Here is a 16,653-nt window from a genome sequence, read left to right as displayed (position 1 = left end):
TTAAAGGGAATACATTCATGGTTCTGACCCTGGCATGGCAGTTACTCTTTGTAAGTTGCTTACCATCAATAAGCTGTGAGAGTTGGGTTGTCATAATCTCAGCTGCCTCTCCTTTTCTTCCTCCCTTCCTGTAGCGTATCTTGTAACCTGTCAGCTCTCCATTCTGGGTGCCCACAGGGGGCGGCTGCCACCGGACCATAATACTCTGGGGGTTCACAAACAAAACAGACCACAAAATGAATAAATTAATATATATATTAAAAAGAAAAAATTAACCCAAGTTAAATAAAACACATCTAAAGAGAGTGGTGCATTCGTTAAATCACAACTATTTTTATACAGAAATGCCTAGTTGAGAAGCACTGATGTAGTCTAGAGAGAGTAATACTATACATCCACACACACTATATGGTAAAAAAAAAACAAATTGTGGCCCATCCTACATCTCTTTCAGAGTTTAATGTATTTTGGGGAGCTTGTCCAGGTTTGCTGCAGTAACAGCCTCTGCATGTCTGTGTAATTATTTCTCTTTCATGGCATTCAATTAAATATCAATTTGCGAAGTGCGGACCACTCCTGATGTAAGCAGTACAAAGAAAGGAATCTCAGAGGGACTTGAGCTGGAGTTCTGGGTGGCTCCTGCTGGTGAAGATTGTAGCCGGACCCCCCCTTGTTAGGCAAAGTCATTGTGAGGGGAAAGGAGTGGATATATAGAGTGCGTAATGGTGAAGAGGAGGAGTCTGGGCGTGGTCCTTCTCCCAAATTTCATAACTCCATATAAATTCAGATATTGATTGTGAATCACAAACACCACTCATCCCATATAACTGGATGCTGCTTCATAACTCCAGAAATCTGTTGTCATGCTTCACAGTTCAGTGCTGGGGGGGCTTGATAACCCTCTGTCTGACACTAATTATGGTGACTTTAGGTTTGTTTGCAACTGCTCCACAGCATCTTATTCTATTCCATTCTTTTCTAGATGTGCACATTTGAAGATCTGGGTCCACAAAGTATGCAATGAACAATAACAGAATTTATTCATTATAAGGGGTGTCTACAAATTTTTAATAAACACATGTACACTGTGCTTATGACTTATTCCACCCACTGAAAAATACCACTGTAACACAATAATGAATGTTATACACTTCAACTGTCAGGGTGATAAATGTTTGACTGATAGGTACATACACAGTGAATGGTCACATACGCAGTGAATACCTTCTATCTATACACATTATCCTTTTTATCAGTTCCAGTGATCTAACAGGAGCACTTTAGTTCTTATCCCCAGTTTACCATGACCTTCAATGGTCAGGACCCCAGCAAGATCACCACAGAGCATGTATGATTTGAGTGGTGGATCATTCTCAGTGCTAGAGTGACTCTGATGTAGTGGTGATGAGTTAGTGGATCAGACACAACAGTGCTACGAGAGTTTTTAAAGTCCTCAGTGTCACTGAGGGTTTGAGAATAGTCCTCAAACCAAAAATATCCAGCTGACAGCATCGTGTGTCCACGTATGAGACTAAAAAACTGTAGCAGCAGATGACCTACTCTCTCTGACTTTACATTTTACAAGTTAGACCACAAGGAGGTTGTGTCTAACAGAGTAGACAGTGAGCGAACCCCCTATTTTTTATTTTTTTTAACTCAAGCAGCACTGCTGTGTCTGATCCACTCGTACCAGCACAACACACAGAAGCACACCACCACCACGTCAGTGTCACTGCAGCACTGAGAATAATCCACAACCACAAGAAAATTAATAAGGCTGTTTTCCTAAAGTACTCAGAGTGTGAAGGAATCAGTAAGAAACAGATCAACTTCACACAGAAATGTACTAGAACTGAGCATGTTAGTAAGACAAGATTATAAGTCTGTTCGAATACTTGGCTATAAATACATACAACGTCAATACCGGGAAAACACTAGTGAACCTTACTGTCACAGAGCACACAAAAATTAACAAACATGAAGGCAAATAATTTTCCTATCAATTATAGTACAATTATTTGTTAACTGAGGGAATATAATGTGCTTACCCTTGAGTTCTGGACTTCAAGAGAGAGGTTCTGAGGTGCGGCACTTGGTACTGCATAAAACAGGAGAAATATAGTGCATGAAAAACAGCATCAGAATTGCATTGTAGCTGATATCTAGATTGAAATTATGGATTCATACACAGTGTTTGTGGGGAAAAAAGCACATCATCTGAGGTGGGATTTATTTTTGGTATTTTGTTGTCTTACTAAATAAAGCTTTGGGATCAAATTCCCTGGAGAGACATTAGCAGGTACCAGTGCAAACGTATAAGTGTGTGTGTAAGAGCGAGAGAGCGAGAGAGAGAGAGAATGTGTGTGTGTGTGTGTGTGAGAGGGATATTAAAAACTGAGTTTAAAAGAGGAAGTGTGAGAATGTGCTTAGAAGCAGCTTGTCATTTATAATGATTTTCTTCATTAAACTGTCTCCTTTGTTCTCACATTCTCCTCGTTCCTTTTCAAAACTGCAGAATGCCACCTGCCACACTTTCCCTGTATTCCCTGAGGTCCTGTAGTGACAACCCCATCGTACCCTTCGGCCTGGATAAAGCTGCTCAGCATTCAGTAAACAATAAGCCGTGTCTTCCGGTTTGTTTGAGTAATGTGTGCACACTGAACTGGGCTAATTAGATTAGCTTTTTACAGTGTTAGGGCAAAATACAATGAATGCCAATGCCTCGCTTGTGTAATACTGCAATATTTAACATTATACTAAAACACAGTACAAACTAACAGCTGCAAGCACTACAGAGAAAGGCTGGAGTAATGAAAACAAACTGTGCAATGTTACCATACCACTATACAAAATTACAGTATATGAATACACACCATCAGAGAGGGTCTGAAGGATCAGGTCTTCTGTAGAGACTCCAGGGCCATGCTTGTTGTAAGCCACCACTCTGAAACTGTATTCTGTGAATTTCTTCAGCCCCGTCATTGTGTAGGTCAAACCCACAACATCTACGTCCTAAGAGACATAAAGAAAACCAGTAAAACAAATACCACCACAAATATTAAAATGTATATATTTTTTTGGGGGGGTAGGGGGACCTCACCTGCTCCGTGTCCTGTCCCTTCTCACTGTAGTAGACTTTGTAGTTCTGGATCTCCCCATTGCCTGTGACCGGTCTCTCCCAAGTCAGAGTGACTGAGGAGGGTGTTATGGACACTGCCTGTAGGTTGGGAGCAGGTCCTGGTACCTGCACTGGAGTGACCAGATAGAAAATACTTTTCAGAACGATGTTTACACAAGTTACTCAAACCTAAAAGCTTAAAAGAGTAACATATATATAGGTGACAAAGGTTTCCACTAACTAATTTAATTGCACTTTGCAAACTTTAACAAAAATAAATATATATTTAGCCTGCAATATCCAAAATTTGGGACTAAAGGTCCAACTGTGTTTCATCACCTTTCCATTTAATTATACCCTTTAATCATTTGGGAAAAATAGTTGGTTTGAAAGTGGATTTTACACCCATTCTGTCAGATATTAGACTTCAGCTGCTCAACAAGCCATGACTCATCCTCCTCTTCATTATATGCTTTAAAATTTCAATAGGAGACTGATCTGGATTGCAGGCGGTTTAATTTAGTTTAGCATATCAAAAATGAGGTGTGGCACAGTGGCACAGTAGGTAGTTTCACTGTCAAACAGCTCTAGGGAGTCCCACTCCGGGTGACTATCTGTGAGGAGTTTGGTGTGTTCTCCCTGTGTCCACGTGGGTTTCCTCTGATGGTTCAAAAACACAGGATGGCAGGTGGATTAGCGACTCAGAAGTGTCCCTAGGTGTGAATATGTGAGTGAGTGTGTGTGTGTGTGTGTGTGTGTGTGTTGCCCTGTGAAGGACTGATGCCCCCTCCAGGGTGGTTTCCCGCCTTGCACCCAGTGATAAGCTCCGGACCCACCATGACCCTGAACTGAATAAGCGGTTATAGAGAATGAATGAATTAAAATCCAGAATGAGGCCCAGCACTGTCTTGCTGAAATAACCATGGACTTCCTAGGAAATGATATCATGTTCCTGGTAGCATGTACCTCTCTAAAATCCCAGTATATGCCTTTACATTAGTGTCACCTTCTCAGTTTTGCTGTGTCACATATGCTGTGAGCACTGGCATACCCCCATACCACATTCTGGCATATCCTATCTCTGATAAAAGCCTGGATAGTCCCTTTCTTTATTTGCACTGCAAAAGTAATGGCATGTTTTTCCTGAAAACATGGTCTAACCACAACATATTTTTTCAAGTTCTTTTGGAACATCTAAGATGAGCTTGGACTAAGTAAACTTGGCAGCGTTCCTGCATAGAAATGAGATTCAGGTTGAGATTCAGGTGGCATTTTTTGACGCAGTGGGACACTGTGTTGTGACCATGGTTTTCCAAAATGCTCTTGAGCCCATGTGTCTGTATTTATCCCAGTAGAATAACAAGCAATGATGTATTAAGTCTTGAAGTGTTTTCTGTTCTTCTCTGTATGCAGACCTTACTGTTTCCCAAAATGCACTGTAAATAGTACAAGTCATACTTTGCGATCTTGTATCGGGAAAGGTTCTTTTTGAACTGTTTGGATTTTCTCAAGCATATGGCACAAACTATTGAACTTCAACCCATCTTTTTTTTACATGGATTGTTCCTTATATTCTTTTATATTCACCTGTACACAATGAAATGTTTCAAAACAGTGTAATCTTTAATATTCTATAAACCTTTCAGTCAGCCTCATTTAAAGTTTTTTTTGCAATCATCTGGTTCTAAACTTGTATATATTTAAATTTACACTCCAGTTGGTCAGTCAAAACATTTGAAATACTTTTTTCATCATCATCATCATCATCATAGTCTTTTCCGCATCCATTTCAGGGTCGCGTTTGAAATATTTTTTTCGTCCGTTAAATAAACTTTTAAGAGAATGAACAAATTACAATTTATATCATTAGCTATTCTTGCCATTTCGAGAGCAAGCTTCTTCAAAGCACATGCATTCACCAAACTTTCGATTTGTTACAATTTTACTTTTCTGCCTTACATCTCTTTTGTTCTTCTGCTTGTTTTTCTCAGTACTAAAACTTTACAGTGTGCAGAGGCAAAGGATGACACATTTCCTCCCACCGCAGCAGGCTCCTTTGAATAATGACAATCTCACACGGAAAGAGGCGCAAAATCTGCAGCAACCGTGGCACAGCTAGCTTACAGAGGAGATTTCCACTCATGATAACTATGGAAATGTGTTTTGTAGTTGTCGGTACTTTAAAAAAAAAAGTCTCTTCATGTAGGAGTGCTGACCTAGAAGCAACAGTGTTTGTAGCTGTTGCTTTAAGTCAACAAACAAGCAAAATTAATCCATAGCCATACAGCCCTGCACTTGGAGGCCTTTGTCTTTGTACCTATTGTGTGGTGATTCATTGTTTTTTCTTTTTTTTTTAAATAGATATATAAACAGGACAATGAATGGGATGTAGCAGAACTGTGCCAGGTTCAAACACCTCTCAGGAATAGTCAGAGTGCTGGCAGTGTCCTTCTATTACAATGAACACTACAAGGACCCGCAATGAAGAGCAAGGTCCTCTCTAATACATGATAAACCACCCCTAATGCTGTTGAGGGACTCTTAAATACCAGGTAGGCTGAGTGTTCAACAGTCTGAATATTCAATATTCATCCCACACACATAGGGCAGACCTTGCCAAAAGGAGCAGTGGAACAGAGCACGCCTCAGTCTGAAGGTGCCTGTGAAGCCTGTGAAGGTCCCTGAATTTGCTCAGTTCAGGTTTAGTATGCTGTACAGCTTGGTTTCAATGAACAGGCAGTCAGACTCTGCCTCAGCACATAAACAGGTCCTGTTCAGCTCCAAAGGGTAAGGATATAGTGTCAGGAGGAAGACCACCAAACTGGCTCTGTGTCTACAGTTTGTGGTGATATGTGTGAAGGCTATGAGGCAGAATGTGTGTGTGTGTGTTTATCTCTTACCTTCAGGCTGGGTGGCCACTGTAAGGGGAGTTGAGCTTTCACCCAGGCCATTTCTGTTGGACGCCACAACCCTGAATGTGTACTTGGTATCAGGGATGAGGTTCTGGATGGTGACCTGCATCTCTCCAGGAGCCGTGGTGTTCTGCACACGCTCCCTGTGAAGCCCAGGAAAAGAAAGCATCTTCTTCAGTGGAGCAGGTGATAAAGTGAAAACAATATTTATCCAAGTTAAATATGTTCTGATGCTTATGGTTAACATTTGAAATTTTGAGATTTTGACGAGTCTGTTTCTCATTCTTTGACAATTAGTTTTCTTAAATGAGCTTCTATACTGTAGAGAAGAAGGAAGACAAGGCCCAATTTCATTTCATGCCATACTTTGCCTGGGGGTAGTGGGTCTCTATTTTTGCTGGGATAAAGGGGTAGGGTAAAGTGTTAAGGATTCATGGCCCCTCAAACTGAGATTTTTCAGAGGCATGCTCCTATCTGAGTGTTGGTCCATAAATTACTGGCAAGATGGCTGCACAAGTGACCAATGGATCACACAAATGTCAGTTTTCTACTTTTTAAAATGACAATAACCATTGTATTTCCTTAGATTAATATAATTTGAATTAATTTCGATCTTTTACACCTTTAAAATTTTAAATATTTCCCTCTTAAATAAGTGTTCTAGAGAATTGACCAATTACAATTTCAGAGAAAGTGGATTTGTAAATAACCATTACATTTATATTATAAGCTATTTTTGCTATTGCTAAATCATTGTTTCTGGAATTATCTTGCCCCCATCCTTAATAAGCCTGTAATTACGACCAGATCCAAAACTTTATTTTTGACTCTGGCTGAGACTCTATGTTATATATTTATTAATTATTTACTATAACCAGTATGTTTTCAGTTCCACCTTAAATGGTGAAGCAATTACATTCTGGTGTCTGAGGCTAGTGCAATATTTAAGGTGAAATTGGAGGTTTGGGAAAAAGAGAAAAGAAAAATGTATCTAAAGTCCAGCAGAGAGGTTGCTTCACTGTAATACTCCTCTAATATCACTGCAGACTGGCATAGCTGTACACAGAGCACCGCGTATCAGACTCTTGAATAGCTGTAATAATAATTGTAGGGGGGAGATTTTAACAACTACATCCTGTAACCCAGTTCCAAAGGGTAGGTGACAGTTGAAAAAACAGTGGTAGGGGTTTGAAAATAAGAAATGGCATTGGGCTCATGTCTAGCTGTTCACTTACAACACCACAATAACAAGTGGAGCGTTTAAAAATATGGAGCAAAAATTCACTGTCCTCAAAACATAAATTTTCCTTTTTATTTTCTATTTGTACTCATTTTATAGTCCTGAAACAGATTAAGCATAAGAATTATTTTACTTAAGGGAACATTATGTAAGATTGGGGTTTTTGTTTCTCAGGCTCCTTGCTGTGTATTTTATTTTTACAGTACTGTACTAAAATGAAGAGGGGTGGGGTGCTGTTTTCCTACACTCCTCCAAAAGTTACATAGTGCAGTTTCTGCAGTGTGAGCTCTCTCTCTCTCTATATATATATATATATATATCTATATCTATATCTATATATATATATATATATATATATAACAATGAGTGAAGTTTATTAAAAACATGACATGAAGACATGAAAAATACAATTCATTAAGTCTGGTTACCTAAGCTTTTAATCTAATGTTTAAATGTTTACCTTACTAAAGATTTTTATTCTCTACCTGCTGGAGCCATCGAGGCTGTAGAAGACGGAGTAGGTGATGTTCTCTCCATGCGGCTCGGCAGGCAGCCGCCATGTTAGCTTGATGAAGCGGGTGGACACCAGTGAAGCCACAACGTCCCGTGGGGGCGAGGGAGTGGGGCCCGAGCGCTGCCCCAAACCGGAGGCTACATGGTCAGTAGTGGCACTGGTCAGTGAGGGGACAGCGGAAGTGGGGAGGGCAACATCTTTGGTACATGAAGGGAAGGGAGGGTCAACATGACGGGGGATTGGGGGGGAGACAGGGAGGGTAAATTATAGATACAGAGGTTCGGGGGGAAGGAGGGTGAGAAAAATAGGAAAAAGAAAATAAAAACATAATAAAATTGACACAAAAAAACAAAAACATTCCACCACAAAAGACATAAAAGAAAAAACACCAAATTTACAATGGAGCAAGAGCGCAGGAGATGGAGCTAAGAAACAGTGAGCTGGCATGCAGAACGCCCACATCAAGCAAGCAAAGAACACAACTACAGCACTGATGAGAGGGAACGTCATTAACAGACTCTCATATCAGTCAACACAACACTAATCTGATGGTGACAGTCAGCAGAATACATTTAAAGGCAACAGAAACCATATTATATTTTTCCATTAATAAAAAATGAACACATTCAGTGCAACTATAAATGTATATATCTTAAGTGCTGAGATTATCACAAAAAAGCTTAAGAGCATGATCTATTTTCACCCTAAAACTGAGGGCTGAAAAGCTGAGATGAACTGTGCTGTCTGCTCTGCACAGTGTGAACACAATCTGCCCTTTTACTCCTTTGTTCTTTTGGCCTTACTTCTCATGTCTGAGTGCATTACTTGAATCAGCCGAGCTAAAGCTCTCTATATCATTCCTAATAGGAGCAGTCACATCCAGCCAGCTCATGAACACTCAGATAGAGATGTGCACTCTTGCTTGTAACACACTGAATACTGACTAGCCCATTTTCTGTCTCTGAGGCGCGGCAGACTGGAAAACGACGCATGGTGAATACTTGGGGCAATTCATTATGTTCATTTGCAGAAGGATGGGCCAGGATGCAGACAGTTGGGCAGATAGGAGCAGGGCTCACAGCACAGCTCATAGCAGCGACCAGCACCAGGAGAAAAGCAGTGTGGAACACAATGCGTGTGGATGGAGTGAAGCTGGATGAGGCATTGTGATTTTATCATCATCACAATACTAAACTGCCATCGCAACATGTGCGAAAGGGTGCAATATGTGATACAAGCAACCTCTTCCTGTCTGTGATACTGAATTACAACAGAAAGAAGAACAGAAGAATAACTGTCACTATTTTTATGTTGTAAACCAAACCAAGTCTAATACCACCCCCTTGAGGAGAACCGTCCACTTGCTAAACATGAGTGAATGAGTGAGTAAGTGAGCTACAAGCCAGGTCCATGAAGTGCTTCACATCTAAAAACAATTATTAAGATTTACCTTGATGAATCAGGCATTCTTATTTGACATTCTGCACAGTGAATAAAATATCTTTTAAAATTTAAATAGTTCTTAAAAGCTTTCAGTCTACAACATATTCAAAAATTGTATATGTAAGCAGAAGAAGGTCGAAAAGGTACACACACTTAATAATTAAATACCTAATTAAATATTGATGTTTACTCATTAAAAAATCTGGTTTCTTTTATAGTTCCTTTGTCCTATTTTTTCCACTAAACAATATAATATATTACAAAATCTTAGACTGTCAAAGTCATGTTTGTATTTCACACAAGTAAAAAACAAATTATAAAAAAATAAACCAGTAATCGTGACAATAATCAGTTATAATGAGTAGCGACTGCTCTGAAAATGACAAATCAGACCATCCAGAAACCTTTTAAACTCTAGCAAATCTTTGGCTCTGCACTAAAATGCAGCTGTAGAAACACTTCCCCCAGGAGCTTGAGAGTGACTCAGAGTGTGTTAGGGGATTGCCCTTCGTGTAGGCTACATCTCACTGCATGAATGAATGCGTGTGCCAAAGGGACAGCATGGCAGCACTGTGACAAGGAGAGCGATAGCTAGGCAAGGTGGCTGCCAGCCTGAGGCACTTGGCAGTGAAATGCCCATCTGATGCCAGCTGGAGCTTGTCACACGCAAGGCTGGGCACTACAGCCCACAGAGTGGAGCTCCTCTCCTCTCTCTCTGACTGGGACAAAACCCTGCCGAAAACAGACAGGTCCAAGGCAGTCCTCGGCCAAACACTAAAAGACTACTCTATGTCTCTGCTTGAGTTCAACTAAAACAACAACTTGATTTAAAATGTACTGAAACATATTCTCATCATCGAAACTGTATTATTTAAAAAGATATATTATGTGGTTGTAGATATGAAAAACTGACTTTCAAAATGAAGGTCAATGTATTTCAACAATGAATTTTAGTTTATTTTATTAGATAAAAGTTTGATTTTCAGAATAATTCAGTACTGGCTTTGTTACATATGCATAATGGTAGCAACACTCCTATCTCCAAACTCTTAGAAAACTGCAAAGTACTAAGTAGAAAAAAATAAAGCTACAATAGGGCAGTTACTATCTAGGGGACAGTTTAATGAGAGTTTTAATATCCACTATGACTCATTTGCTTTAGTCTGAACATACATCATCATCATCATCATTGTCTGTAAGACATTTTAGAAAATCCTCTCTCAATTACCCCAAAGGGATTAATGAAGTAACTCTTCTTGTTATTATTTAAGAGTTTAAACAGATATTTTGCAGAACATACTGGAGGAAAAGCTTTTATGCTTCCAAATGTAGCAAGGTGTGTGCAGAGATTTCAAAATATTCGGAAAAGATTTAGGGAAAAATAAAAGGGTCAAAGAATAAGACCTTTAAAACTTTGCTACTATCCACTGTTCTCTTATGAGCAGCTCACGTAAGTTAAAATCAAAATTGCATTTTTCTCATCCCACTAGGGCCTGCATAGAGGACTGGAAAAGCCCAGATCCAGTCTGGGCCAGCTAAATTCAGCACATCCTCAGGAAAGCCACAACACAGTGAGAAAACCGCCCACATCAGGCACCTGGTGAGTATGTACCCACAAGGTCACTCTTTCCCGGCACTCATCTTTCATAAACCACGTCACAGAACAACAGGGGGGAATAGACACTAGGCCACAGAGGACAAAGACATGCCCCAAACGTCACCACAGAACAGTGGGGCTACCCACGTCAATGTATTCCGCGTAACTGTAAAAGCACAGACTTCATCCCTTTAATATTACCGGTTCTCTTTGTTAATGGCCCTGTGACACAAGGTAATGGACGGGTGCGTGGGGTGGATGTAGATCCACACCCAAATTATAATGCTTCAGGGGCTAAATATACACTTTCTCCCCCCACAGGGCTGCCACTGCAGGGGGGCATTAACTCAGCACTTCAAAGGGAATGTCTACATTCAGGAAATGGGTAAGTACAGGAGAGGGACAAAGAGATATTATTCTTAGATACTATTAGATATGCACTAATATAATTATGTACTAAAATTACCATATACAATACAATTCTAATGGATAGTGAGAAAGCTGTACGCTCTGGTTTGATGATGGCCCCTTATCATTCAGCTCACACTAGAATGAATTTAATCAAAGCGAGAAAAGGGAAGAGAGAGAGAGAGAGAGAGAGAGATGCATTAGGAAAAAAAGTAAGTGAATGACACAGATGAAGGGAGATAGAGATGTAAGAAAGAAGGGGGAGAGAGGTGTGTGTGTGTGTGTGTGTATTTTTATCATGATGGGGGAAACACATTAAATATTTTGCTCTATGGATGAGACAGAGCTCAAACCTCGTTTATAAAAAGTAGAAGAAACAACTCGATAAACACTCCTAATACCTGAAGGAAGGGTCTCAGACCCCTGATGTTGAACATCCAAATATAAACATGACACTTCAGAGTGAGAGATACTCCTGAGGACTGAATGTCAGCACTTTGTCTTCCTAACACCTATCACACGTCTGTCAGACAGCTGTCGCCCTCCACATGACCTCATGTAACAGCCAGAGTAGCTGTTTCAACAGAGATCTACAGAGTGCTACAACATCACTAATGCTAAAAGACAGGAATCAGTGTCTGCAACCAAACAGCAAGTTTCATGGAAGAAAATTTATGAAAATCATTTTAACACACTAATCCTTCACAGGGTTCAAATTCTTAGCAGAACACAGAAGCTTAAAAAATTTGAAAAAGAAATGTTGCCCATGACAACGAATAATAAAAAACACAAAAAGCTGCATAGCATCAAATAATTACAATGAGACAAATTTTTATTAAATTAATATATATGTAGAATGTTTCAACCAATGATGGCTTTTGATTGGGGTTCAAAAACTATTGATAAGTACAGCATATGATTTGTCATTTCAGAAAATCCTATTGATCTCCCAGTGCACCTTCCATAAATTCTCATTGTAGTACCTAAAATAATATGTAACTGGGTTGAAAATACAGTGGTGTGAAAAAGTGTTTGCCACCTTCATCATTTCTTATATTTTTGCATGTTTGTCACTCTTAAATGTTTCAGATCAACAAGCAAATTTAAATATTAGTCATAGACAACACAAGTAAACACAAAATGCGGTTTTAAATGTAGGTTTTTATTATTAAAGGAGAAAAAAAATCCAAGCCTACATGGCCCTGGTTAAAACATAACTTAACTGTGGTTTATCACACCCGAGTTCAAGTTCTCTAGCCACACCCAGGCCTGATTACTGCCACACCTGTTCTCAATCAAGTAATCACTTAAATAGGACCTGCCTGACAAAAACGAAGTAGACCAAAAGATCCTCAAAAGCTAGACAACATGCCAAGATCCAAAGAAATTCAGGAACAAATGAGAAAGAAAGTAATTGAGATATATGTATCTGGAAAAGGTTATAAAGCCATTTCTAAATTTTTGGGACTCCAGCGAACCACAGTGAGAGTCATTGTCCAAAAATGGTTAAAATATGGAACAGTGGTGAACCTTCCCAGGAGTGGCCGGCCAACCGAAATTACCCCAAGAGCGCAGTGATGACTCATCCACGTCACAAAAGACCCCACAACAACATCCAAAGAACTGCAGGCTTCACTTGCCTCAGTTAAGGTCAGCGTTCATGACTCCACCATAAGAAAGACTGGGCAAAAAATGGCCTGCATGGCAGAGTGCCAAGATGAAAACCACTGCTGAGCAAAAAGAACATTAAGGCTTGTCTCAATTTTACCAGAAAACATCTTGATGAGCCCCAAGACTTTTGGAAAAATACTCTGTGGACTGAGACAAAAGTTGAAATGTTTGTAAGGTGTGTGTCCCATTACATCTGGTGTAAAAATAACACCGCATTTCAGAAAAAGAACATCGTACCTACAGTAAAATATGGTGGTGGTAGTTTGATGATCTGGGGCAGTTTTGCTTCTTCAGGACCTGGAAGACTTGCTGTGATAAATGGAACCATGAATTCCGATATCTACCAAAAAATACTGAAGGAGAATGTCCGGCCGTCTGTTTGTGACCACAAGATTAAACGAACTTGGGTTCTGCAGCAGGACAATGATCCAAAAAACACCAGCAAGTCCACCTCTGAATGGTTGAAGAAAAACAAAGTGAAGACTTTGAAGTGGCCTAGTCAAAGTCCTGACCTGAATCCTACTGAGATGATGTGGTATGACCTTAAAAAGGCGGTTCATGCTCGAAAACCCTCCAATGTGGCTGAATTACAACAATTCTGCAAAGATGAGTGGGCCAAAGTTCCTCCACAGCGCTATGAAAGACTCATTGCAAGTTATCCAAAAAGGCTTGATTGCAGTTGTTGCTGCTAAGGGTGGCCCAACCAATTATTAGATTTAGGGGGCAAACACTTTTTCACACAGGGTCATGTAGGTCTGGGTTTTGTTTCTCCCTTAATAATAAAGACCTTCATTTAAAAACTGCATTTTGTGTTTACTTGTGTTGTCTTTGACTAATATTAAATTTGTTTGATGATCTGAAACATTTAAGAGTGACAAACATGCAAAAAAATAAGAAATCATGAAGGGGGCAAACTCTTTTTCACACCACTATATATAATGTTGACATTAAAAACTGAGCTGGTGCGCTTATCGAAAACTCCTGAAAAATACACTCTAGGATCGAGACAATTTTCCAGGCCGTGACTGAGCTTAGTCCTTAGTCATCCTTATAAAGGATGTTCAGTGATCAGCGACCAGTGGCACTCCACTGAGCTCAAGCCTCCACTGAATCCGTGTATGGGAAACTGCAAATGTTAAAAATCCCAGGAGTTTTAGTAGGTCTGGATGGGATTTAGGTTTATATAACACTGCTTTAAGACACTGGGAGAGAACCGATTAGGATGGTCTCCCACTGGACTGTTGGAGTTAGTTGTTATAAGCACTTGAGCAAAGCCCAGAGGCAAGGTGTTGCAGAGAATTAGTGAACGTGAAACCACAGCCTAGAGCACGGATGGATAATGTGGTCAGGAGCGTGCCTGACAGACAGTTTGCATAACCTAAAAATCACAGGAGGTTATTAACACAGGAAAGAGTAGCAGCTGTAGAAAATAGGTCGTCCTCCAAGGCCCCCAGCAGCCAAAAAATATTTAGATCTGTATTACCGGTTTGATATTTGAGGCCATGTGATGAAGGAGATATAGCTGTAATGGTGTTGGCTTCCATCGTCACAATCATCAGGGTGGAGTGGAAAGTGGGGAGAGGTGTAGTGGGGGGCAGATTTAGCAGTGTGGCTTTTCCTGATGGGGCTAATGGACCCCCTGCGCTCCCAGAGGAAGCTTCCTGCTGGAAGACTGGCACTCACTCAGCGCTAGGGATGGGTCTTTCAACTGTGTACTGTTCACACAAAACGTTTTTAAGAGAACAGTGTTCAAATATTCTAATAATAAAACATCACATTACAAGAAAAAACACATGAAATCACACAAAATTTACAATTTTGTTTTAAAAGTGTTTGTACACCTAGAATAAGAGGTGATTACAACTTATTGTTTAGGTTTATTCTGAGATTTAGCTTTGTGTTGTATCCTCTGATACAAAAATAATAAACTAAACTAAACTGGACAAAAGTCTAGGGTTTGTTGAGTAGGTATTCGGTGTATAATTTTGAGATCCTCATGTTTGATTTTTTGGATAAATGTAGCCATAGATAAATGCAGCAGTCCAATCCACCAGTATTCAGGCTCTCCAGCGGTTTATAAAAAACAAACAAAGCAGCATTTTGCTCATCTGAAAAGCCACCCACACTCCATCCATATTCGGGTTCGTCAACATAAAAGTCCTTGTACAAATGAACAGATTGACGTGCTAAAACAGCCTAAAATCTCACAGCAAAGCCACAGTTCATTCAAACAACTTTGTACCTGAAATTACCTCTGTGAAACTCTGGTTAACTCGTGTACTCTGCGCCATTAGTGGAAGTGTATTCACAGGTTAGCAAGCAAGAACCTGAGGAGTCTGGATATTGGGATTTTAAAGTGGGTGTTGGGTGCACATTTTCTGAAAGAACCCAACACACAAATATTCCAATGTTTGCTGAACATTACGGCCAAAGTACAGAAGGCCTAAAATCCCATTCAGGGCAGCCCTAGTGGTTTTTGAAAGGTATTAATTAACAGAGACCTTATTAAGCTTTGCTGCATTAACAACATTTTTTATAGAGATTATGATGGGTGTGTAAAAACATCTGGATGTATAGTGTATTTCTGTACATCTTAGATATAGGAGATTTTCTTAACGCCACATGGAACGGCATATTAGCTTCTTATGTCCAGACCTACATCATTATCATTAATCAGTATTTTCAAATATTAAATAGTAATATGAGTTCAGATACACACATATTCAAAACCTCACACATACTTGAAGATTACACTAGGTTTTGTGCACAGGTGGTCTCACACACAGCTATGAAAAACAGCAATAATAACGCAAAAACCTTTCATTCTGCTCCAGTGCAGTCTGCTGCTAGAGTTGATGCTACTTTGCATTCTGTCCTTGCCACAGAGCTTATCTAGTGTAGCCAACCGGTCATCTCTTTAAGCAAACATACTCTCGTAGCACTCCCTCCCTCCCTCTCTCCTTTCTCCTCACCATCTCTCTCCCCTCTATTTCCCTCCATCTCTCAAAATTCACCACAGCCCAGTCCAGCTCATCAGTACCAATTCACAGTCTCAAAGATGCCTGATTGCTCATTGACGCAGCAGCTCTGAGCTGTGGAATCACACAACCTGAGTGAGACATGAGTAAGCTCAGAGAAAAATCCAATCCTAGCCCAGAGATTTGGCGTGGACAGGTTGTTCCCTGTAATCTTCAGGAAATATAGTGTACAGAGACTGAGACATACTGGAGCCCAAATGCTCCTCCTGCTTTTCAACATTCACCGCAAAATAGACACCTTTAAGATTTTTAGCTTTTAAACTGCATTTAATCCACATTTAATCCTTGACCCTTGCTGTAACTACTGAATGAATCACAGAGAGACACGTATAAAACCAATATCAATTATGAAAATTATGCTGAAGTTATAGTGTCAGCTCAGCACTTCACAAAGTCTTACACCTCATCCTCACCAGCAGTCTGTGCATAACACAACAGTCCACACACACTAATCATAAACACATGCGCACCCATCGGAATATGCTAACTAAGTGCTAGGCATTTGAAAGAAACCAAAGATTCCTATTCTCTAACCACTGAAGATGCAAGAAACTGCACTCTAAAGAGGTCTTTTGCTTAGGATGTTTAGAGCTTTGACTGTTAACACAGTGCTTGATACACCACAGATGATTTAAGATTTTCAGTATAACTATACATATTGTGATGTGGAACAGAGCAACAAGGCCACAGTCTCATTAATGTGAAGCACTCA

General features: G+C 39.9%; 1 protein-coding gene across 2 annotated transcripts in view; it reads right to left on the bottom strand.

Moving 5' to 3' along the window:
* The window catches only part of neo1b (neogenin 1b), a 126,398-nt gene that overhangs the window by 19,629 nt on the left and 90,116 nt on the right, over positions 1-16,653 (bottom strand). For both annotated transcript variants that reach the window (XM_066668164.1, XM_066668165.1), the window contains exons 8-13: positions 7,756-7,981; positions 6,019-6,173; positions 3,101-3,249; positions 2,874-3,012; positions 2,049-2,098; positions 64-205 (exon numbers count right to left, since the gene is read on the bottom strand). In XM_066668164.1, the coding sequence (XP_066524261.1) occupies positions 64-205; positions 2,049-2,098; positions 2,874-3,012; positions 3,101-3,249; positions 6,019-6,173; positions 7,756-7,981 (861 nt within the window). The remainder of the gene's footprint in view (positions 1-63; positions 206-2,048; positions 2,099-2,873; positions 3,013-3,100; positions 3,250-6,018; positions 6,174-7,755; positions 7,982-16,653) is intronic.

Source organism: Hoplias malabaricus, chromosome 4 (assembly GCF_029633855.1).
Source record: "Hoplias malabaricus isolate fHopMal1 chromosome 4, fHopMal1.hap1, whole genome shotgun sequence".
NCBI lineage: Eukaryota > Metazoa > Chordata > Actinopteri > Characiformes > Erythrinidae > Hoplias > Hoplias malabaricus.
The sequence above is the reverse complement of the archived record's forward strand: the minus strand, read 5'-3'. Positions and strand labels throughout refer to the sequence as shown.